The 25,691-nt window shown below is 40.0% G+C and overlaps 1 protein-coding gene across 5 annotated transcripts in view; it reads left to right on the top strand.

Moving 5' to 3' along the window:
* TENM3 (teneurin transmembrane protein 3) overlaps positions 1 to 25,691 on the top strand; it is a 2,090,952-nt gene that overhangs the window by 2,015,339 nt on the left and 49,922 nt on the right. For 3 of the 5 annotated variants that reach the window (XM_064477577.1, XM_064477581.1, XM_064477580.1), the window contains 8 exons: positions 2,712 to 2,738; positions 4,324 to 4,341; positions 5,279 to 5,425; positions 14,703 to 14,919; positions 15,918 to 16,037; positions 16,620 to 16,881; positions 21,424 to 21,691; positions 23,041 to 23,184. In XM_064477577.1, the coding sequence (XP_064333647.1) occupies positions 2,712 to 2,738; positions 4,324 to 4,341; positions 5,279 to 5,425; positions 14,703 to 14,919; positions 15,918 to 16,037; positions 16,620 to 16,881; positions 21,424 to 21,691; positions 23,041 to 23,184 (1,203 nt within the window). The remainder of the gene's footprint in view (positions 1 to 2,711; positions 2,739 to 4,323; positions 4,342 to 5,278; positions 5,426 to 14,702; positions 14,920 to 15,917; positions 16,038 to 16,619; positions 16,882 to 21,423; positions 21,692 to 23,040; positions 23,185 to 25,691) is intronic. The other 2 variants (XM_064477579.1, XM_064477578.1) reach the window with 1 other exon arrangement.

Below are 25,691 nucleotides of genomic sequence, written 5' to 3'. Positions count from 1 at the left end.
CTTTTCTCAGGATCTGAGATCCTGAAAAGATTTAAGCACCACTGTCTTACAGGATATACAGTAATACCCACCCCTTGTGTCCCACGTGGGTCTCCTTAAAAGATAAATAATTGAAACTCCAGGGAAACTGTTTTCTGAACACATTTTACTGGGGAATAGCTTTTTAAAGGGCTCCATTTTACATGTCCAGCACTCACATTTATAAGAATTTTCTTCTATAAAACAAATTTAAAACTTCTTAGTATCTAGGAGGAATGACTTTCCTTTAGTGTCAGAACCTACTTGTTCATTTCCAAAGTAATTTTTTTGCAACTTAATGTGCATTTCAGCAATTGTAGGTGTATTAATTTTTAAATATACTCTATTATTTTTTACGATTATTGTTCCTAATGGCTTCTTACAAGCATGCCAGCATTTGTCTGATTAATTCCTGTAGTGGTTTATGTAATGATGGTTCCGTTGTTGCAATTACTATTTTTTAATAATTATTTGAACCTCATATATTGGCATCTTTTAACTTCATCATTTAGAACCAGGATTTTGTGGTATAGTCGGCAATTTTACTGTTCGAGGCCATCATTTAGAACCAGGATTTTGTGGTATAGTCGGAAATTTTACTGTTCGAGGGTGTTTTTCCCCCTTCCCTCTTCAAGCTGTCAGCCTCACAATTATTCCCTGTGGTATAAAATGCAAATGACAAATCTTGGTATCTTTCTCAGCACAGATCTTTTTCTTACAGTTGGTTTTAAATATTTTTATTTAAATATTTAAATAAAATGTTCTATAAAATTTGACCTGCTATATATTTTAATGTATTTTCTAATTTCAGCTCCACTTTTGATGCTCTCTTGACCCCATGACAAACCAGCCTTTACCTTGTAATCAGTCCACTGTTTTGCATAACGGATTCTGTTTGCTAAAATAATGGAATTGGCTGGATTCTAATTTATTCCTTCTTTAAAACTACTGATCTAAATCAGCACTGATTACATTCTTCATGTTGCTTGTGTTAACTGAAGTGGACCGGGTGTAGAAGCCAAAATATTATTCTTCAGCTCTGATCAGTGTAATTAATTTTTATAAACTATGAAGTCCCTCAGAAATACTGCCCTGTCTGACCCAGAAACTCCAGAATGTTTAATGGCCCTTTGTTTATCATCAGTATCAATTGAGCTATTATGAGACTGTGCTGGACTATATAATGTTCGGAAGGAATTATTAAGTTATATGAATGAGGTTATACAATAATACATTTTCATTTTAACATTTGAAAACAGGATTATTTTTTATGCAATCATAATTTCGGAGTAGTGTCTGACACTGTTTCTTCTTCGCCTTAATTTCCTCTGCAATATATTGTCAATTAGCTATCACCATGCTTCTTGTTAAACGCAATTCAGGAGCCTCTAATGGAATCTTGCGGCAAAGTGAAGAATCCTTTTATGTTCACGGTACAGATGTGTCAGAACCATTTATGGTTTTGTTTACGCACGTGACTGAACTCCCAGACTTGACGAGCTCAACTGAAAGTCATGGTTTAAATCATTCTGCTCAGAGTTCTGCTGCTACTTGCATATGTCAGTAATGAGAAATAATCAACAGGAGCATCTTTGAAAAGCAATTTTAGGTCATTAAAGATGTATGAATTTTGACAAAGCAAGAAGATTTGAGGCTTATTAAGAATATATTAGGTCTCTCCATTGAGCGAAGGGAGTGTGTATTTATGTTTCTGTGCAAAAGGAAAGGTGTAGGCTAACTGTAACCTCACGAAAGAGTAAACGGACAGGGACAGTGAGAGACTTCCGTCTCAATCCTGACTGTTCCTGCAAAGCTCTTGTGAGAACCGGAGCCTATTCCTGTATGACTCCTGAAAAGAAACAGGATCTTAGGACATTCCGTATTTCCTAATGGACTCCATGTGTGATCCATCATTGTCCATCTGATATGTAGTGAGGCACTACCGGGTAATCGTCTTCTGAAGAACTTACACCAGCCTTTTTCACACTACTACATTAAATGTGCTCAAAGATCCTCAGGGTTTTTTGTTTTTTGTTTTTTTGCTTATTTATTAACCATCAACATTTAATTGTTTGTAAATATGCAAGTAACTCAAGAGAAGGCAAATAAGTAGGATTTCTGTAGGTTTATCTCTTAGATTGAAGACAGACGGCATCAGAATAGACGTAAATGGTCCCTCCAGGGCATCTGTGTATCTTTTCTGCCCTTCCACCATGTAACCCTAATGAAACTAGTTTGTTAAAGACAAACTTTAAAAAATGGAATTATCTTCTCACCACCCCCACCCCAGAAAAAAAAGTAGGTTTATCTGTAGATCTCATGTTTGTAAATTTCCAAAATTATTTAATAATAAAGAATTGATTCCCTTTGTTCTACTTAGCTACGAAAGTATACTCTTAAGAAGGATCAGGGTGGGTACGTTCTACATAATCTGCAAAAAATAAAATAAAAAGGGTTAGTTTACCTGCATACTTTTCCTGACAATGCTAAGTATCTCCTGGAATCGTGACTGCGTTTGCTAAAGCGTGAATATATTGCACTTTCAGAAGATACGAAGTGCATCTCTGTCGTGTGATGTGAGTCTCATGTCAGCTGCAGCTACTCAATTTGCATGTAAATTCTGAAAATTTCCTTGTCCCATGTGACACTTCTGAAATGTCTGTCTGTTCTTTTTTCCTTTTTAATTTCTCAAGCTCACTATTTGGATAAGATAGTTAAAGGTACTGTATTCTTGCTCTTTGTTGACATGTCTACGTATGTATCTCTATATAACCGTGTACTAGGTTGCACTAGGTATGAACATCGACTGTTTTTCATGCATATTTTTGTAAATTATAAAGCAGGCTTACATTATGTGAAATCCTTTGGATTTAAAGTATTGAGACTTAAATGTCTGTGTCTCATTTTTATAATTTTGGGTTATCACAGATTTCATTCCTATGTAAAAGCATTCATTAGTTTTCACTGCAACCAGAAACTGAAGATAACGGTACATTTGCTGTTTTTTGTTTACGGGTTTTTTTGTGTTTTACTTTTTTTGCTTTAAGATCTTCATTGTTGGCAATTCAGCTCATAAGCTTTAAATTCTGAATTAAAGGCTCACAAATGCTTACTCTTTTATCACAGAATAAGAAATTGTCAATCTAAAGAAGATTCTTAACATATGTTGAGAGAAATCTCATTTATCCTCATATGGAAACTTCTTTGGCTTTTTCTAAATGTTTCAAAATACATGTGCTATCATAATTTATGTTTTGTTATTTTCTAAGAAAAAACAAAAACTACTGTGCATTCTAGAAAACAGAAATGATAACAGCACTCGGCAGAAAACAGCAGATTCTGTGTCTTCAGTTATCACAGAAATAAGTGAAAAACGTATTTTCAGAAACCTCCCTGTCCCTTTTTCCTCAAAGTACCTATTTTTTATGCCTTGTTTGTGCTTTTCATTAGAACACGAAAATATTCATGGCAATATCCAGGCTTTCGTGTAGTAACTCTTGTGGGCACGCATTCAGCGGCTGCACCTCTTTGTCAAGGGGGCAATTAAATCTTTCTTTTTCATTAAAAAACAAAACAAAAACATCCATAAGGAAAATTCACCTTTCATGTATGGGATAGTCCATAAATACAGATGGTAATTGTCGGAAAGAAAAGAAAAGCAGCAGCAGAATTAATCTTATCCTGACTTAATGACGTCCGAAAGCATCATTTCATTACACCTGGCCGCGGGGGACCTGTCACCGTGGTCTTCCCTCTGTTAACTCTAATCTTAAGAGACAGAGAATCTCTTTGAGATATTTTCATTTCAAGTTCCACAGTGGAGGAGGGGAAGCCAACGTATGAATAATTCTCTTAATACCGACTTAAAATAAACATCTTTAAACCGATTGTTCCCTTAAATTTTGTCACTAAAACAAGAGTAGCATTCAAATTATAGGAAACTGTGTAACAAACCCCAACTGCTCGAGCAAGTATTTTTCCTAACATATATTTTATACCAAATTATAAATAATCCTACCCAAAGAGATCTGATTAATAGCCAATTATTCTTGCAGTTTTCGGGCATTGATAACCTCGTTTCTGTCAGTGTCATACCACACTCATAGCCAGAAGCACCAGAATCTACCCAAGTGTCATCCTCATAAACAGATCATGTTGGCTGCATGCCAGTTATCATCAGTAGAAAGTGGCAAAATTTGTTTTTTTTTTTTTAATGTCATGTTAGACTGAAACAATTATAGATTTCGGATATATTAAATTATTTTCATTGTTTCCCAAATTTTCCCTCCTTGCCCATAAAAGCAGACAAGATAGGATATAAAGGTAACAGCATAAAAGCTTTAGGGAGATTGTCACAAAATATCACTCTTCGCTCTCTGTCTTGAAGCACGTCACTACCGTGTTTTTGTTCGGTCTATCGATGTTTTACTGTGGTCCTTATGGTATTTCATTTTGTCCGTCCTAAGTAATCAGATATGCACAGCGATGACGTTTAGTTGGAAATCCTGTCGGTCCTGTCCCATCCGTATGCAGCCTGAATCCTGATGTTTGTTAGAATAGATGCTAAGCTGCTTCACTATTTCCTGGGCTTTGCTTATTCTGTGAAAAGGAATGTACTCTCGGCATAAAGTATAGTCATTGATAGTGGCCTATACTTTGTGCAATTATTTAATGCACTGTAATTTCACATGAATATATACGGCAACTCTGAGGCCAGATAAAATTAATGCGCTCTTTTTAACATCATCCATATCCGCATACCCGCTTCCATGCTTTTGAACTTAGAGGGAATTTTTTAAAGCAACAAGGCTCTTTTAAGAAGCCACGTACTAACCAGTGACCAGTAATGGTTACGGCAGATTAAAAATCTCCATATACTGGAGATTCTGAAATGATCTTGTTGAGACCTTTTTTTTTTTCCACACCTTACAATCAACCTTGTTGCTTTGCTAAAGGGAAGGGAAAAAAAAAAAACTGAGTTAATTTTGTCTGGCCTGCAGCAATTTAGTGGATCGTTGCAGATGTTTCTGTCCTGCACAGGTAAGTGGTGTCTCAAGGGTCAGGCCAATCAAAGATGCCACTTGGATAAGAATTAGATTCCTTAGATAATGTTGCTGTTTCAATCCATGTGCAATTACAGTCTTTGTGCTGTTTCAAAAGGCCTTGTTCCCACTCAGTGTCCCTCATCTGTTTATCTGAGGCGCAAAAACCGTCAATACTCAAAACCGCTGGTGCTCTCCCTCTTTGTCTCTTTTGACAGAGGGTTGTCCCGGTCTGTGCAACAGCAATGGGAGATGCACGCTGGACCAAAACGGCTGGCATTGTGTCTGCCAGCCGGGCTGGAGAGGAGCAGGCTGCGACGTGGCCATGGAGACCCTCTGCGCCGACAGCAAGGACAACGAGGGAGGTAAGAGGTGTTGAGCGGGAAAGCGAGCCTGCGCCAGAACCCAGGTTTGTAAGTTCCCGCGGCTACGCGGTTATCTGTTGCCCCCCAAAAAAATCGGATCCCCATAGATTAGAGGGATTGAAAAATGTGTGAGCCCTGATGGAGTGCTTTGGCTCCCCATTCTCCGTGAAACGAGTGTAAGATTATTATCGTTCAGGGGTAAGGCAGGATCACCAGGCTGTTGTATAATGTACATCGTTCCCCATTCCTTGTCCTAATCTCCAGGTGACAGTTCCCTGCACTGCAGCCTTTAGGACCCTGTGAACTGGGAGCTTTAAAAGCAGTGTTTTAATAACTAAACAGTCTCATAGATAGATGCCAGGTATTTCCCAAGCTCTTCCGTTGGAAGGCCTGGATGGAAAAAACAGAGCAGGAACAGAGAGCAGGCCCGTTGAAGCTGTCCTTGTGGTGTCTTTTTAATCCTTGTACCCTGTGAAAAGGACTGTGATTTTCCACCCCACGTAAGCCCGCGGTTAGGAAATAACTATTGGCCCCCTTGTGCACATCCTCCATGCTACTGTGTTTCAGTTTCAGAAAACAGAGAGTGAGAGCTGGTGGTTCCATCTGCAGTGATAGGGGTGTTGCCCCTGTAGCGGCTCAGTGTTGGGGCCCCTTTGGGACTGAGTTTTTTGAAAGGATGTAGTTTCTGTCTGGAGCTCTGTGCTCACTTGCTCTGGGGATGAAGACGTATTTCCCCACCCTGCCCCTCATCCCCCCTGCCCTTTTGGGAATGTCCCGTTCAGTGGTGGTTAAGAGTACAGGTTTGCAGTCAGATCTTCAGTCCACCTCGTGGTACGTATTTGACGTTACACAAGAGTCTGATCTCTTTAAACTTCAATTGCTTCATGTATGAAATAGGAATAAAAGAGTTTCTGAAAGGTTTAAGTGAGAGAATGTAAAGTACTTAGCATCTTGCCGGGGACACAATATGTTGTAAGTAGCGGCTCTTATTATCCAAGTTTCCTTCTTTTGCTTTCAAAAGTGCTCACCTTGACAAGGTGAAATTCCTAAAAGGTGGTCAGGGAAGACTGAATGGCCTTTTGTTTCTAAGTAGAGTGGCCCTAACGACAGGCAGATCTCGGAGATGTTGTGGGTTCGGTTCCAGGCCACTGCGGTGAAGCGACTCACACGAATTTTTTGGTTTCCCAGTGCTTATGAAAGTTACATTTACCCTGCACTGTAATCTGCTAAGTGTGTGATAGCATTGTGTCTAAAAAGCAACGTACATACCTTATTATAAAAATATTGATTGCAAAAAAAACATGTTACCCGCTCTCTGAGCCTTCAGCAAGTTGTGGTAGTAACATCAGAGATCACCAATCGCAGATCGCCATCACAAATACAGTAGGAATGAAAAAGTTTGAAATTGTGTGAGAATTAGCAAAGTGTGACACACAGACACAAAGTGAGCAGGTATGGTTGGAAACATGGCGCGATCGACTTGCTGCAGGCGGGGCAGCCCCAAACCTTCAGCTTGTAAAACATGCAATGTCTGCACAGGAGAAGGGGGCCTGCTCTGTGCTGTTCACTGGGAAGCAGAGTGAGCAGAACCAGCTCTCAGCTCTCCCCGTTCCCCCAAAACACACACACACACACACACACACACGCGCGCGCGCGCGCGCGCGCACGCACACTCATGCACACACGTGCACACGCACGCACACCCGGACCTACAGTCATTCTCAAACCAAACACTATTCTCTCTAAAGTCTCTTCTTCCTGGTGAGGAGCTGGAAATTCTCCCCTCTAGTCTCCAGCAGACTGCTCATTATTTCTCCTGTTTGCTTTTTACCTGGACTCTCAAGAAACTTGAGCCCCACACAACGTTGTAAATTGACTATAGCTCAATAAAAAATGTTAAAAAATAAAAATAAAATAAAATAAAACACACACACACACAAAAGAAACTTGGGCCCCAAGTTCTGAGCTGAAGCCTCCTTTCCTGTCCACTCCTGATAGATGGAGGTGGTCCTTGGCCCCGGAAGCTTTCTCGCCTGGTAACACGTCACTGCCCCAACTCCTCGTAACCGTGCGTGTTGTGGCGCAGAAACTGCAGCATCACTGCTCCCCGCAGCCCAGGTGGTCGCTTTCCCATTCCTTTCTCCCAGGAAGCCCCCACCCCATAGTTTTCTATCACCCAGGGAGGAAGGACAGCTTTCCTTTCTCTTCGATCAGGTATTTCACACTTGTCTTCTGCAAGATGACGTTGAGGGGGTTACAGACTCTCACAGAAGGAAGCAAACTGCAGGGCCAAGTCTGCAGAGACAGCTGCTGAGTAATTTAGGGGCTAATCAGCTCGTTAGTGTGGTTGTCAGCCAAGGAGGTGCCTCCCTTTCCTCAAAATTTATCAGCTGTGAATTGGCCTCGTTCCCCTTTTGTTTATTCTCATTAGGGTGAAACTGCGCTGTCTCCAGGCGTCCCTCTCCAAGGGGCATTCGGAGCTGATAGAGGACCTCCTGTGCATTCTCTGCTTGTATCATTTGTATTCCTGTCCCTAACCTCGTTCTGTTGATCATCTGAGAAGGAATCTCAGTGCCAGCTTTATTATGCCCTGAGGTTGTAAGCCAGGTGCCTTGTAACCCAGGCTAGAGGGTTCCTTGAGCTTAAGCATGAGCTGTGTGTGTAGAGACAGTGTTTTCCACACCAAACCCCAACTCGAGACACATAATCTGGCAGTTACGGACATCAGTGTCATTATATGAGGACAGTGAAACAGAATGTTTAAAATAAGCACTATACTTGAAATTCTGTGACATATGGTAACTGTACCATTACAGATCCGTTGTCTAAACTAAGTTTAGTGTCAGAACGGTGAATTAGCAAGAAAGTAGCTAAGTAATTTGACTTAGCACCTTCAGTAGCTAAAGAGGAGAAGACGAAGAGGTTGATTTGGCCCTAATCAGAAATTAAGGGACAGGAGGGTATAGCTCAGTGGTAGAGCACGTGCTTAGCATGCAGGAGGTCATGGGTTCAGTCCCCAGTACCTCCATTAAAAAAAGATAGATAAATAACACCTAATTACCTCCCCCCTAAATAAGTAAAAAAATTTTAACGTGATGATATTTTACAAAAGAAATTCAGCACGTCATACGAATGACTGCCAGTCTAGTCTGAGCAGCTTTGTAGAACACAATTTGAAGAGCTTTGTAGAACACTCACACACGCACGCACACATGCACAAAGAAAGTTGATTACTAGTTCCAGAACTAAAGAAGATACATTTAAGAATTTTAGAAAGGACAGCCAGATATGGGGAAGTAGTGAAATAGTTGTTCTTACACCAAGCATCTTCCTTCCCCTACAAAACAGACCTTCCTTTACCAAACCAGTTGGCCCCGTCTCTACTGTCTACGTCTGATGATCCTCAATCTCTGGAGCTCACTAAACAGATGTCCCTCTTTGCCCATGGAGCCCACCCCTCTTTATGTCTCTGACATGCTTCAAGAAAAGCAGCCTTAGGAGGGAATTCCTGATGAGGAACTGGAGGAATAGCTCCCAATAAAAAAAAGGCTGGAGGAACTTAGCCACTCTCTTAACACCTCCATGGTCATAAGAAATCAACCTGTTCAGTTGGACCTTGTTTCTTTAGGACTCAAATAAGTAGCTGTCATCTATACGGACTCATTAGCTTTACAGAACTAAGGCAAAATGTCACCCTCCATCAAGGTCTTGACAAATTTCCCCGCTGTCTGTGGAATCAACAAGGTGCCGCCCATCACTTCTCCAGGCTGAGCTCCCGGTACCCGGGAGGCTGCTGGAGCAGATCCTGGGGGCAGAGGTAGGCTGTGGAAGAGCAGGTTTCTAAATCACACAGTGGAAGTCAGAAATTGGTGGTCACAGGACCAGAGAATCGCGGTGAACATCCCCACACAGGGCCTCTAGGCACTTTGGGAACAAGAAGGTATCGTGCCCTCATTAGAAAGGCTTTCCGAACAAGTGATCCACACCGCAGGCCTCAACTTGGCTTCTAAATATTTCTTCTTCAGTTTTATCTTCACCTACAAGTCAGCCTCCCTCTAGACTGAGTCATTTCTTACACATAGCCCAGAAACCACTCTGATGCTGAAGTTGCTAAGATCAGGAAGCTTCTGAGAGCACAAGCTGGACTTCTCTTTCCTAGAATGGGAGGGATGTCCTATGCTCTGAAACCTGGGTAGCCAGAGTTCGGAGTAACCTGAATCTCTCCCTTCAGTAGGCTCTAATAGAGTCTTTCAAACAAATAGTAATTTCCTCCCCCAAATCATCTGCCAGGATAATATATTTTAAGGCTCTGAGACCCTTGAGTGCCACTCTATATTCTGATATCTGGTGTTTTTGCTAGAGAAGGGAAATAATCCGATTTGATTCCTCCCAAGATTACTCTGACTTTAGTGTCGAGAAGGAATAGCTGGGACTAGACTGGAGCCTGGGAAGCCAAGCTCTGGTTGAGATCGTGTCAAGAGATGACCATGGTGGCCTGAAGCGGTGGGTTCAGTGAAGTGGAAAGAAATAGACTGATTCAAGAGATATTTGGGGTAGAGAAAAAGGGGAACTGGTCATTGATAAGGTGCAGAGAAAGAGGGAGGGAGGAGTCAAGGATAACATTCAGGTTTGTACTTGGGGAGACTGGGTGGGTGGATGGTGGAACCATCCACTGAAACAGGAAATGCAGAAGCAGCGCGCGTTCAGAGAAGATGGTACACGTGGTGGTGTAGACGGTGAAGTTTCCGATGCCTGTGTAATATCCAGTACAGCACAGGGAACTATATTCAATATCTTGTAATCGCCTGTAATGAAAAAGAATATGAAAAGGAATATATATATATGCGTGTGTGTATATATATGTCACTATGCTGTACACTGGAAATTAATACAACATTTTAAATTGACTATACTTCAATTTTTTTAAAAAATAAAGAAAAAAGCAATGCAAGCTTTAGGAAAGATCAGAACATGCCTTAAAATCATAACTCGAGCAAAATATTTGAGGATTACGTGGAAGGAAGCATAAACCATGTTCTCTACTTTATATCAAAGTACCACTCACACTGCAAAGCCTAGACTGGAGAAAGAAAGTCTCTTAACTGATCATCGAAATTGTTATTCAGTGGGTTTTGAACATTTCTGCTTTCCCTTAGATTTTTTTATGATTAGTTCTATTAACTATGGCTTCTGTACTAATATCAATTTAAGGCAACCTAATATTCCTGAGACTAAAATGGAATGTTGATGATTTTGAGAAGCTATTCCACAAAGACAGTTTTACTACAGCATACATTTGGGCAAGTGGGTAATCAGCTTACTTGTACTGGATAGCCCTAGCTATGTTAAGCACAGACAAAGAATGAGAAATCTTTCCTTAAGTTGTACGGAGCCAGATTCATAACCATCCATCACTTGCTTGGGCAAGTTACTGATAAACTCTGCAGAAAAATAGCCAACAGTGTGTCCCTGCATCTTGGCTGTTGAAAATGAGATTCTTTCTCTGATTGATGTTAGCAGAGAGGCTTGTAAAAATGCATTTCCAACTGATTAGTTCAGAAGGTGTCAATCTCATGCAGTTTTATGACCTGCAGACTACATGCCAGATGTACGTTTGCTTTTTATAAACTAACAAAGATGAATGACTAAATTTGAACAGTCCTCTTTGGCAACTGTGCTATATATTGCCTAAAGGAAGACACTGTAGGAGCGTTACAGGGGAGGACAAGCCGTGAGATGCATTTAACCCTTAATTTACCAGATTAATGGAGATAAAACATATGTGGAAGTACTTTTACTCTTAAGGAGTTTCTGCTTATATTAAAAAATGGATATAAAGGGAAAACGTGCAAGAATATCGTTTGTGCTGAATTACTCCCCCAAGCATATGCATATCCATTCTAAATCCATGGAATAAGAATTCTTAAATATATCTTAAAACATATTAAAGATTCCTCATGAAGTCTCAACATATAGCCATGAATTTTTGCTGGAAGAGTTTTTTACTTTTTTTTTTTTTGGAGGCTAGAAATAATGTTGGGACAATAGGTCAATAGTATACTACTTTAAAAATCTGGGGTTTAAAAACTATGCCTGTATTTCTTTGAGACAGAAGGAGAAGAAATACAATATATTGCATTATTATAATATAGCCCCATGAAAAATAAGCCTCTAGCATAGTTTCATCTTTCTTCCACTAGAAATATTGAGAAATATTTTGACATTTTTCATCTTTGTGGCCTTTTGGCTAAGAAAGCAATATTTTGATAAATTTTTATGAAATTTCAAAGCTCAGTTTCATTGGATTTTCTTAAAACATGATTTCAAATCTGTGTCAAAGGACTAAATATGCAATTTCAAGTAATTAACAACTCATATTTTTAGAAAAACCACAGACAGCTACATGAAAATGTGACTATAATAAAGAAACTATGTAATAAGATCCACTTATCAGAAATTCTGGCTCAGATATTTTCATGTGCATAAAAGTTATGGGGACAAAAGTCAATTAGTGTAAAAAGAATCCAGCACTATACACTTAATTCTAGTATTTACTTATCAAGCCTTTTTTCCCCCAACTATATGGAAAATAGTGTGATTTTTAGTTAATGTCTCTGGATAAACTACATCTCTTTCAGTTTCAAGTGACAGAAAATCCAACCCAAACAGGCTTATGGAAGAAGGCAGTGCTCTGGCTTCTAGAACTGAAAATCCAGGAGATCAGGTGCAAAATCCCCAAAGATGTCACTACGACCTGTTGTTTTTTTCTCTCCAGCTCTTGACTCTGCTTCTTCTGGGATGGCCCCTTTCCCAGAGGGGTTCTGCTGTAGCAGCGGCAAGAGAGATGCAGCAGACCCCAGCCTCACAGCCTTACAGCTCCAAGCCTGGGGGGTGCAGGGGCGGGGGAACCTCTTTTTAGACAGTTCCTGAAATTCACCCTGATTCAATACGTTAGGTCCCATGTACATTTCTGAACCACACATGAAGGGAAATACTCATGTAGACTGAGACTTGGGGAGAGCTGGGTACCCAAATGAAAATTCAGAGCTCTTGCCTAAAGAAAGGGAAATGGGTGTTAGGAGAAATCACAGATGTTCACCACGTTCTTCTTCAGGAGGGCAAAATGACTTACGGACACCGAGCCAGGGGCCCTGGGCTCGTTTCTTACCTCACTGTGCTGTTGCTGACCTGCTTCTAGACTGGGCATTACGATTCAATCTAGTCTGTTTTCTTTTGTCTCAGTTTGCTGTCAGGGAGTGAATGGACAAGCTTATGTTCTATTAATAAGAGTAGCCTAAAGCAAAAAAACAATGACTGGTCTGGTTTTTTTTAAATTAGTTATTTCAAAACAGTTGTATATATAAAACATAGAAGTCAACTAGATATTTTCAGCTGAGTTTGCCATAATAGGGTCACACCAAGACCTGATAGTTAGGTCTGAAGATTTTATAACTATTTTGTCAATTCTCTCAAGGGTAAGTAAAGTCTTCAGAAACTAATGTTTTTATTAGTCTGTACAGAGAAATGCAGTCACCAAGCAGATAAAAATTTATGTGTCAACTGGTCACTGAAAAATGAGCTTAAAGGATAATGTCATCAAGCCATCACACCTGACACTAGTATCCGCTATTGGATTGGTTTATATGTTTCAAACGAAATTCTTACATGAGCCATTGAGTGTAGTTTCCTTTTGATGTTCCTGGAGAAGGCTCTGGAAGGTTCAATCTACTACTGTTTTTATGGCATCAACAGTGTAGGTCCATTTTTAGTGATCGGTCTCTTATCATTTCCAGTATTATGGCTTACTTACACTTGCCACATTTTAATTAACACCTGCCTTTGAGAGGAGGCATTCGAAGGGCTCAGGTTCCTGTTTAAAATTTGAGAAATGCCTCATTTTACTTGGAACACACTTTCCTATTCTGGGGAAAACAATTTCCTTGAAAGATGATTGGCTGATCTCCTCCATTGTATGTTGATTTGCACTTGCTTCATTTCACAAACCTTCATTTTCTGACAATTTCCCCAGTTTCAGAGCTTCACCCAGTATGCGTACCCATCCCCTTGCCATATACACTTACTATAACTCCTAGTGCATTATCTCTAAACTGCAGAAGCCCTGATTAAGTGCACTTACAACTACTCTGTGTTCCTTCCTGCTACTACGGGCAGACCTCTGAGATACCGCAGGGTCGGTTCCCGGCCACTGCAGTGAAGCAAGCATCCCTGTAGAGAGAGTCACAGGAATTTTTTTTGTTTTCCAGTGCATGTAAAAGCTGTATCTACACTATACTGTCATCTATTAAGTTTGCAGTGGTATTATGTCTAAAAAGCAATGTATGTACATTCATTAAAATACTTTATTGCTTATGAAGGCTAACCATCATCTGAGCCTTCAGCAAGCCGTAATCTTTTTACTGGTGGAGGGTCTTCCCTCAAGGTTGTCGGCTGCTGACTGGTCAGGGTGGTGGGTGTGAAGGTTGGGGCTGCGGCAGTTTCTTAAAATGAGACAACAGTGAATTTTGCCCCATCGATCGACTCTTCCTTTCACTTGAACATTGAGAGGCCATTGGATGGTTATTACTTGACCTGATTTCAATATCTTTGTGTCTCAGGGCACAGGGAGGCCTGAGGAGAGGAAGAGACACAGGGAAACAGCTGGTTTATGGAGCAGTCAGAACACACTCTCCATTTATCAATTAAGTTCACCCCTGGACAGTTCACGGTTCCTCAAAAGAATTACAACAGTGACAACAGAGTTCACTGCTCACAGATCACCATCACAAATATAATAAGAATGAAAAAGTTTGAAATATTGTGAAAATCACCAAAACGTAACACAGAGACAGGAAGTGAGCAAATGCTGTTGGGAAAAGGGCGCCCATAGACTTCCTCATGCAGGTGGCCACAGACCTCCAATTTACTAAAAAAAAAAACCAAAAAACAAAAACACAATATCCACGAAGCATAGTAAAGCAAGCTCAATAAAATGAGCTATCGTTTGTTCTAATCAGTCATTTTTTATTTTTTACTCAGAATCAACATCATACGATTCTTTTCAGCCATCGCCAACCCAAACATTTACTGGCTGGGAAAGCAGCTGCCAGCATTGTGTTTGTATTTCAGTTGGTTTCAGAAAGTAGGCCTCCTAGAAATTACTACCAGAGAGGGAGAGCCAATCATTTGATGTGCAAAAAGCCAGCCAGCAAACAAAACATATTCTACTTCATGGCAGAGAAAGACGGGTCCTCTTACTGGTTTCCGTTTCTCTCTACAGATGGACTCATTGACTGTATGGACCCGGATTGCTGTTTACAGAGTTCCTGCCAAAATCAGCCCTACTGTCGCGGATTGCCTGACCCCCAGGACATCATTAGCCAAAGCTTACAGTCCCCGCCTCAGCAGGCTGCCAAGTCCTTCTACGACCGCATCAGTTTTCTCATAGGATCTGACAGCACCCATGTCATACCTGGAGGAAGTCCTTTCAATAAGAGGTTAGTGCATCTCTTCCTTGTACAGATTTGTAGCGATATTATCAACAGTTACAAGCCCTGTGTATGAAATGCTGATGACTGAATTCGAGCGCAGTGCTTGTTTTTTTTTTTTTAATGCAGTTTTTCCTCGTTTGGCAAATCCTTCACCAAACTTCGCCTTTCAAGCATTTTTGACACCGTTCACATACTTTGTCAATTTCAGTACCTAATACATAACAGGACATCCCATTAAAGAGTCAATAAATCTTCATTTAACTAGTTGATTTTCTTTGCACAGTTGGAAATGTTTCAAAAGAAGCAATGAAAAGACCCCAAAAGGCAAAACAGAAGTGCACTTTTTTTTAAGCTGAGCTCACTAAATAATATAAATTATGAATTAATGTAATGGAACTGCTAACGGCGTGGCAGTAAGATTGCATAAGCTGTTTGACTGGTGCTTTACAGAGCAGTAATGACCTGAAAATAAACCAGTAAGTGAAAGCAGGTGTCTTGTGTCTCACTGAGCAAAAGAAGATGATTTACACCAGAACTCCTGGGTCAGCCTCAATTTAACAGCATTAATGCAGTGAGACCCAGCAGTTGATTAAAAGTTGTTGCACAAATGTTCCTTATTGCCCCCTTAAATCTTGTACTTCTTGGTTCCTGCAGATTTACGGATTGCCTTGGAATTAATTGGAAAGTATACTTTTCTTCATGCAAGCACCAGATATATGACTTATGAAAAAAAAACACAGCTTACAATTTTAAAAATTCGTCTCTAAATTATTGGTCTTGATAACTCTCCAAAAACCAGATTGCAATGAATTAAAACCCAGGGTAAACACCAGGCATTTCAAGAATGTGCATTACAGTGAATTAAAAGGGATATAGTCTTAAATCTGATTTTTGTGAATACGAGTGCGTCTGATAGTGTTGTTTTATCCGAAGATTGAGTTATCTCTACATCATGATCATGTTGGCCTAAGACAGATGTTCTAATTCTTCTACTTTTCCCACAGCCTTGCATCCGTCATCAGAGGCCAAGTACTAACTGCTGATGGGACGCCACTCATTGGAGTGAATGTCTCATTTTTCCATTACCCGGAATACGGATATACCATCACCCGCCAGGATGGCATGTGAGTTGGTCCCAACACCCAACCTCTGTTTGAAGCATTTTAAGTATAAAAATTAGGTATTCTTCTATCACCCAACATGTTTTACTGTCCCTTTCAATGTGGAAATGCAACAACTTTTAGACTCCAGAAATCTGTGACAGTACCTGATGGCAGAAATTTAAAGTCATATATCCCTAGGTCTTTAAAAGTTGATTTAAAAGTTGATTTCATTTTCTAAGGCATGATAATAGTGTGCTGGTGTCATAGGAGGCTGTTCTTTGTCTTAGAAGATTCATGTTGAATTATTTGGGAGTGACGTTTCGTCGTACCTCCAACCTAAGTTCAGATGGGTCTGGAAAAAGAGGAGATAGGTAGACAGGTAACTCACATTTGGAAAAAAGTTAATAAAGTAGTAAATCTGAGTTAAGGGTACATGGATGGTCATTGTATACGTCTTAATATTCCTGTAGATTTGAAGCTCTTTCATATACGAGTTGCGGGAAAAGATTGCTCTCTTTATAAAGCAGATTAATTTAAGGAGGTGAGCGTTGGGAGTTATATGAGATCCAGATGATTCACTAAGCACATCTTGTTTTTCCTTAGGTTTGACTTGGTGGCAAATGGTGGGGCTTCTCTAACTCTGGTATTTGAACGATCCCCGTTCCTCACTCAGCACCATACTGTATGGATTCCGTGGAACGTCTTTTATGTGATGGATACCCTCGTCATGAAGAAAGAGGAGAATGACATTCCCAGCTGTGACCTGAGTGGCTTCGTGCGGCCAAACCCTATCATTGTGTCGTCACCCTTGTCTACGTTTTTTAGATCTTCTCCCGAAGACAGTCCCATTATTCCTGAGACGCAGGTAGAACGTTCTAACAGGCAGTACTGTTACACTAGCCGTTTTCAGATCGTGTGGTTTCCAAAGAATTTTTTTTAGAGGATTGCAGAATTCCGGGACTATCCTCCATAAGTCTATAGAACAGCATACAGGATGTGTTGTGTGTGTGTACTGGAACGGGTGTTATTGCAGTGGGCTATCAGTTACGGCTTAAAGATCTCTTCAAAATACTTTTTCTTCACACTGTATCTGTATCTATTTATCAGTTGTGGCCAAATGAGGAAATGACTTAAACTCAACAGCTAATAATGTCTTTGCTCGTGGCCATTACTCTCAATAATTTATTGTTTCATTATTATTGTAAGTGAAAAAATATTTTAGAAAAGATGTTTTTTGACAGAGAAGATGTTCATTCATTTTCTCATGGTACTGTTTTTAAAACATGGTATCATGTCTTGAGTCCTAATAATTTGTGGTTCATAATATAGCCCTATTCTCCACCGGAAAAAAAACTATATAATTGTTTTAAAAATAGCCGTACTTTTCACTATTCATTTTATCTACTGAACTAACTGGGGATTGTTTTCCTTCCTATGTATTTCCAAATAGAAATAGCATTCAGATCTTAAACGTAGGCCGTTAGGTACAATAATAGTGGACTTCATTTGTAAATACTAAGTAAAAATACATACTCTTTAAAATACAACCTCACATAACAGCTTTGTCACATTCATTTTTCAAATATTTATTGAATACCTGTTCTGCACCAGGCACCGTTACAACGGAACAAAGCAGTTAACCAGTCAGACGAAGTACCTGCTTTCAAGGAGTCTGCCAGCTTATGGGGAGAGAGGGGTTCCTCCAACAAATAGATACATGTTGGGTTGTGAAAAAGGCTTATTAAAAAATAATAAAGCAGGGTGAAGTGGGTGGAGGTGCAGTTTTATAAAATGTAGTCCAGGAAGAGCTCTCTGATAAGATTGCACTTCAGCAGAAACTTTAAAAAGAGAAAGACTAAACCCCCCAAATAGAAGGTCATTCCAAGCAGAGCAAAGACCAACTTCAAAAGCTCTGAGGGAGGAACATGCTTGGCTTGTTGGAGATGGACAGACAGGCCAGCAGGTGTGGCTGGAGTGAAGGCGGAGAGGTCACCAGTCACTGAGGACCACAGTAAGGACAAGGACTTTGCTGATTACAGCTGAGGAATGAGACACTGTTTAGAGGTTTTAAACAGAGCAAGTGCAGTTACTGATTTCCTTAGAAGCATCACTGCAATTGCTGTGCTGAGAATATTTTATTGAGGGTGAATCCTGAAACAAGGAGACCAGTCACGAGGCAGTCTCAGTAGAGGAAACATGATGGTGGCTTGGACGAAGGTGATTGGGGTAGAAGTGGTAAGAAGCAGACACGTCAGAATGGAATCCAAGGACGAGGTTGGAAGTAAAGATGACAGTTTGGGAGTCATCCATCAGCGTTGTAGAAAGACTTAAAGCAGAGAGTGAGATCTCATTGGGAAGAAGTCTAGGCAGAGATCAGAAGCTGTAAGATAACAGATACGGAGCATGAACCTGGGCAAATAGGATGCAGAAGAGATGCCTCAGTGATTTACTGCGTAACAGTCCAGCAGACTCTGAGCCAAAGCTTTCAGAAAATCATCGTAGCCTTGTCCAGTGTGATACTTCCCCCCAGCCCCAGGGTCCACTTTCCTCTAACTCTGAACTTCTTAGCCAGTAGATTTTTAGCCTAGAAGCGGTATCTGTTTCTAAATGGCAAATTTCTAGCAAACCAGGTCACTGAAATGGGTTTCAAATAGTCAGTTCCATGAATACATGAAGGGTGTTTTTTCCATTCCATCACATGGTCAGCAAACATTTTAGTAAAAATTTACTGAGAACCCAGAATGCACAAGGTACTCCACCAGGGTAAAAAGAATAACGAGACTTGGATCCTGCCATTCTAAATGTGAAGAAGATTTGAATGAAGAGTGTGGAAATTCAAAAGAGAGATCAGTTTCTAAGGAAGCCAAGGAAAGCATCACTGAAGAAGTTGGCCTTTAAGAGGGGAAAGGATATTCCAGATTGAAGAAAACGCGTGAGCAGCAGCATGGTGGTAAAAGCGAGCGCTGTTGTCTGAAAACTGAGGGCCAGGCTATGAATTAGCATACAATGGAGACCTTGAGTTCTTTAGGCAGTATGGAACCAGGGAGCCAGGAAAGATTGTTCAGCCTTTCTCTAAAGCTCACTCAAGTGATGAAATGCAGAAATGATAGGAGGAGACAGATCAGTGAACAGGCTAGTTTGCACTGTGTTTCCATCCAGATCCAGCGCTCGGACGGAGAGGGCCCACCAGTCACAACGGCAGCGGAAATGGAGAAGAGGAAACAGATTAGACAGAGATCTGGGAGGCAGACTTGGCAGGACATGGTTCCTAACTGAATGGTTTAACCTCAAGAACGGAGCTTACGGATCATGCAGCTAGCAAAAACAGGCTTAATGGCTTGGGTTTTTGGGTTTTTTTTTCTATTCTGGCTAGATTTACTTTTCCCACTAATGCAAAATAACATGGTCAAGTTAAATTACCTGAAGAAACACATATTTTAATGAACTGAATTACAGATATTTGTTCCATGGATGTGGGCTAATGATGACAGAGACAGTGATGCATTATTAAAATTAGGAATAAACGTGATATTTTGAAATAGAAAAGCGACTCCTGGAAGATCACAGAACTATTAATTAACGAAAGGCTGCCTTTCATATAGAAAACCTGTCAAATTTAGGTGAAATTATTTTGAAAATAAATCAAGAGGAAATAAATTATATGCCTTCTATTTTTAGGGCCGCTCAAGAGTCAAAGAATCTATTTTTCAAAGTAGCCCATTGGTTTTTCACCCCAATGATAGAGAACAGTGCGTTCTGTTCAGATGACTCACCCTGTACACTGCAGTCCTGCAAAAGTGCTGTCAATCTTACGTGTTACGGTTTCCCGGAGTCTGAGTTCTAGAAAGCTTCTATATGTTCATAAAACTGTTTTGTTTAAGACAGTGTGTATCTGCATTCAGTCGGCGTGTTTGGTAAGGAAAACGCCAACTGTAGCAAACTGATGTCTCTACTACAGCACACAATGGCTTCTCTAGCTCCCGTGTTGCCTCGCACCCCTCTTCATGCCAACACTGACTCACGGGCCAGGCTGGAAGTTTGTTCAGCCCGTTCTTTTGTGCTGCTCCCAACTATGTGATTGTTTATATTGAAGCTGTGCAGCTACCCCCTCAGTAGCAGGGGCTTTACTGACGTTATTAAAATTGGGAGATTACAGATGTACATAATACCTAACTGTCTTAGGCGAGAGGAGCTGTGGGGAGGAGAAACGCTGCTGAACACTGAGCCGCTATTCTGAGATTTTTCTAAACAAGGGAAGGTAGTCCTTTAAGTGTGAACAATGAATATTGATAGGGCAATCTGAGGAGGCCTTTGAGATGCTGTCTAACTCTCAGTAGAGAAAGTGGTGAGTTCCTGGGGCAAGTTCTTCAACACTGATAGCCTTGTACTTTACAGTGTGTGTGGTAAGTCTGCGAGGAGCCATTATCAGTAACCAAGCTGATAGGGGCTTTAGTAAGTGGACTCTGAATTGTCTGGATAGATTTTCTATACCATGGAACATATATTTTCTAAAATAATTAATGTTTTGGCATAATATATTTTGCGTAAGTCAGGGTAAATTTGTTGGCATTCGTGGAGCTAGTCACATTGATGGGTACATTGTAGGGTTAAAAATACAATTTTTAAAAATCTGTAAAGGAGATCACTCCTATGCAGGTAATCATATGAACTGTTTACACTCCTGTTTTAATTCAGAAAGTGTCTTTTGTGTTCACTCAACAACACATTAGTTGTTCTCTGGGGGGAAATTTATGCAACGTGAAAATACTAGTTCATGTGCCATCGTATCAAAAATCAGTGGTGAGTCCCAGCTCAGTGTTTTAACTAATTATTAGACTGTGCTATTGTTTCATTACCTTTCAACATGAATGTGGAATTTGCTACAATTTAACCCAGACGAATTGGTCTGTTTTGTCATTCCTGTCTTGATAGGCTGTGACCAGTCAGTTGGTGAGGCCTGAGACACAGGTTTAATCTCTAAATGAGCCAGCTGGCGTGAGCCAGGTCTTTGGCCGGAACTACATCCCTGTTCCGAGCTAACCATGCTACAGATGTCTGCTTTAATTCTCCAGGGCGATGGGGGTGAAAGGGGGATTAGTAAGAACCCACCGTGACAATACAAGTCCGTGCATGTCGGCTGGATGGACGGGTCACAGCGCTTCCTGCGTGAGAAGTAGCGTCTGAGCTGTGATTAACGCAGAATAAATGGCAAGAAGCTTTTAGGAGGAGAAAAGTTGGGCTGGCAACCGAGTTATTTTTAATTATTGACCAAGATGACATCTCAAAAGCATATTTGTGAAAAAGGACTCTTTAGTGTCTTGGTGGTTCTGCTTCGTCCTTTTCAGTGGATTTTACCCAACAGTCCTACGTGATCAGAGTTTGAAGCTTCTTCTGTATTCAAACCTAGGTGCTTCATGAAGAAACCACAATTCCAGGAACAGATTTGAAACTTTCCTACCTGAGTTCCAGAGCTGCAGGATACAAGTCAGTACTCAAGATCACCATGACCCAGTCTGTTATACCGTTTAATTTAATGAAGGTTCATCTTATGGTAGCTGTCGTGGGAAGACTCTTTCAGAAGTGGTTCCCCGCCTCACCCAACCTGGCCTATACTTTCATATGGGATAAAACAGATGCATATAACCAAAAGGTCTATGGGCTATCGGAAGCTGTTGGTAAGTTCCACGTAAATATGTATTCTGCACCAAGAGAAAATTGTCTTGAAGTCAGAACTAACATAAAATTAATTTTTAACCCCTGGAAATCAGTGCATACGCAGAGAGGAAGGCAGTAAGGTTGCCTAGGAAAGTTATAAGTTGATTGGTTCAGATCTACCATGGCAAAAAGGACTGTATCCCAAATGATGAGATGGAGAAAGTATCCATTTTTCTGGCTGAAACTGTGTCTTGGAAGAATGTTCTGAATGTGACTTCAGGTGGTCATATCTTTTTTTTTTCATGTTGTTTCCCCCCTTATTGTGTCCCTTCCTTTTTCCATTTTCTTCTTTTCTTTATAACTTCACCTCCTTAGCTTTCCGTATTCATTTTTATGTTTTCAAGACCTAACAACTAATATAGTTTTAACTCATAAGGATATCTTAACATAATATCAGACAACATTTGTGTCCCAGAATTACTGCAGCTCTTTGGACTAGAAGGACTGGTCAGTTCAATCGAAAGATATTCTTAAAACGTCCATCCAACTAGTCATTTCACTGCATGACTGGACTGTGCAATCAAAATGCGACATATTGAGATGTGCATAGTACAGCGCCAAGCTCAGGCTCAGAACATCAAAAGCTGAGAGATAACATGTGTTTTGTTCTATTAGCTTTTACCTGAAAATATAATAGACACTTTATTCTGACATTAATGCATGATTTTAACTAGAATTAGTTCAAACCGGTCAGATAATTGCCACTTCTCCCTTCACTTTGTTGTAGGTTTTAATTAAAATCCGTATTTCATTGTGAACACTGGAGTTTTTCATTTGTGATTTGTTCATATTAACTAATACTAGTTTTATTTTTCACTCCTGATAATCACATGTGACTATTATGTTATACCCTGGCTATCTTTTTGTTCTATTGAACCTTCCTTATTATAAATATTTTCCATAACTGAATATTCCTGGAAACTAAACATCTCTAATTATTCAGATAGCAGATACTATTTTTAGATGTTATCATCTCATCACCATTTGGGGCTAATTTATCCGATCTGATTACTTACCCAGTTGCCCGATCCAAACTTCATTTTGTGCTGTGAACCCCTCGCGAAAAAGTGATGTGGTAAAAAACGCTAGTTTCCTATCGTCGGTACAAAAATAATATTTGGAGATCATTTTTTAGAAAAACACCTTTTATATGATCAAGTCTTCTCATATAAAAAATAGACTTCTGTTCATAAATAAGTGGAAATAGGGTCTCAGAGCACATCTGTGAAAAAAGACAGTTTTATCAAAATCATAAATTGCATTTCTGCCTGTTGTTGGGAACATGAGCCGTGATTTGTTTTGATTCCAGTGTCGGTTGGATACGAATACGAGTCGTGTTTGGACCTGACTCTGTGGGAGAAAAGGACCGCCGTCTTGCAAGGCTATGAATTAGATGCTTCCAACATGGGTGGTTGGACATTAAATAAGCATCACGTATTGGACGTTCAAAATGGTAAGACCTTGTTCACAGATGCATAATATTGCTCACCTTCAAACCGATTAAATTGCAGCTGTAAGATCAGAATTAGTAGAAAAATGAATGTATGTTTTTAAAGACGATAAAAGCCTTAAAGTGGGAACCATGTAACACACTTCACAATGTTCATCACGACATAGTTTTCCCATTCAAATGTAAGCGACCGTCCTTGGTGCTGCGTTGAAAGGACTTTGTGCCGGCGTCTTCCCTAGGGATCCACTGAGGAGTTTCTGGTTTCACCAGAAGTCAGTGAGCTGATCCAAAACGCTCTAGGCAGAGAGGGTATAGCTTAGTGGTAGAGTGCGTGCCTCGCAGGCACAAGGCCCTAGGTTTCATCCCCAGCACCTCCACTAGGGGAAAAAAAGTGCTTTCGAGACCTTTACAAAAAATAGACGGAGGGTTTGTTTTTGTTTTTTTTTTAATAAATAAAAACTAAAAATCCGAATGACTCTACCAAAATGCCTCTAACAGATCTTAATCCTTAATCCTTAGTCCTTAAGGATGTAGTCTGTTTTGAGTATCTGGGTTTATTTTTCCAGTTCTTCATACGCTGTATTTGAGGGTTGAAAAAATTCTCCCACTCAGACTGTGCGACACATACGGTTGTTTGGTTGTGGAAATGTTAGGGGAAAAAATAAATGACTAATCTGAGGGGAAAAAGCAAGAATCAGGGGTATTACTTGTAGTAGACCTCACAAGTGAATATGCTCTGAGATAAAATATGTCAAATCTTACAAACCAAAAGAAATAAGTTACTTGCAAAACGTGACCAGTTTAATCTCATAAAAGATATTATTTACACGAAACATGCTTGATTGTCTTCACTGGGTTTCTGAGATTTTACCCACAAGCTGGCTACATCTCAGATGATTTGCTAGAAAAGCAGACTCTTAAGGGAACTTGTCTAGCCTCCCATCCTAAACCACACCGTGCTAGTCACTGTCTTCTGTCCTCTTACAAACAGCCAGAGAAGATTTCACAGCCTTGTCAAAATAATCTAGCTTTTGTCTTAGCAGAGGTTTTTGGAAGATTCAGAATGTTGAACTGAGCATGGAAAACGATTAAATATTTATGATTAATGATCATTTTTTTTTTCAGATTCATGTTGCTTTGTTATTGGTTCTTTCTGTTAAAAAAAAAAAAGTTTTTCGGAGTTGCAGAGAATACATTTTAAACTCCCAAATGAACTAAATCAAAAGTGGTTTCCAAGCCAGGGATTGAAAATGCTGGTGCCTTACCTCCAGAAGAGAATCATACTGAGCAAATCAGTAGTGAAGGGAAAAAAAAATGCAGAAAACCCTTCGCACCTTTTCTGTTTGATAGCAGTGCTAAGCTCTACTCCCTGTCCAATTATGTCCTTCCTGGATGTCAGGTTTACTTCGGTTTGCACCCCCGAAGGTTGGGAGCAGGAGTGATAACCAGCAGAGCCACGTGCAGCACACGCCTTGGAAAAGTGGGGCTCCTACCCGAGGAGGAGGCTGTCTGTGTTATCTGATCATCAGCAGTGGTCGTCTCAGTCTGTTTTGTTTGTAACATGTGGCTTAATGATGACCTTTCAAAATGCATACCCACATGCCAACCACATGCTCTTGATTAAATTCTCTAAAATTATATTTCATGTGGTTTGACATATTGGTATATTCCTTCAGAAGTTCTTTACCAAAAAAACTGGGGGGGTAACCTCTCCACATGTATTTTAGTTATTATACGACCATAAGGTAAAGTTCATAACCAGTGAACCCCAGGATTTCACCCAAGAGATTATGAACCAGTAGGGAGACAATGAGCAAAGAGCTTCAGGAAAGCCCACACCTCCACAGTTCAACACTCAGTCTAGTGTTCAGGGGGATTAAGAAACTCATAGATATTCTGTGTGTGTGTCTATGTAATAAAAATACTCACACATTCTACCAGAGAATAATATATAATTAACTTTTATTAAAATATCAGGTCAGATGTGAAAACTGGACTACCCAAAGTTCTGTGCTCCAAAAGTGTTATAAAATATATATTATTTTGTACCTCTGTAAAAAGTAAAAAAAAATATATATATATACACACATATATGTTAAAATACATATGTTAAAATGCCAGGTAACCTAACTCACAGAGTGAACCAATTGTGATTTCAAATTTTACCCAAAAACAGTTTGACAAGAAGTGACTTTTCAAAGTGACATGTGTCTAATTGAATAAACAAAGTGATTTGTAACCGTGACAAGGTGGATGGGCTGTGGAAATATATTAAGGAAGAAGAGAAGGCAAAAATGTAGACAGTGACAGGTGTTTGTGCAGGCATCCTGGAACATGGAAATAAATATTCTAATGTTCATCTTTCTATTCTGTCATAATAGAGGAGACTCATGAAAGACCAATCATTCAAAGTAATGACTGAATAAATCAGACATAGTGGAGCAGGAGCCTGACTTGTAGGATTGTTCTGGTGAAAATTACAGAACTGGATTTTCTAGGAAATTATAGTT

The sequence above is a fragment of the Camelus dromedarius genome, chromosome 22, assembly GCF_036321535.1.
Source record: "Camelus dromedarius isolate mCamDro1 chromosome 22, mCamDro1.pat, whole genome shotgun sequence".
Lineage (NCBI taxonomy): Eukaryota > Metazoa > Chordata > Mammalia > Artiodactyla > Camelidae > Camelus > Camelus dromedarius.
This window is presented reverse-complemented; position numbering and strand designations above follow the sequence as displayed.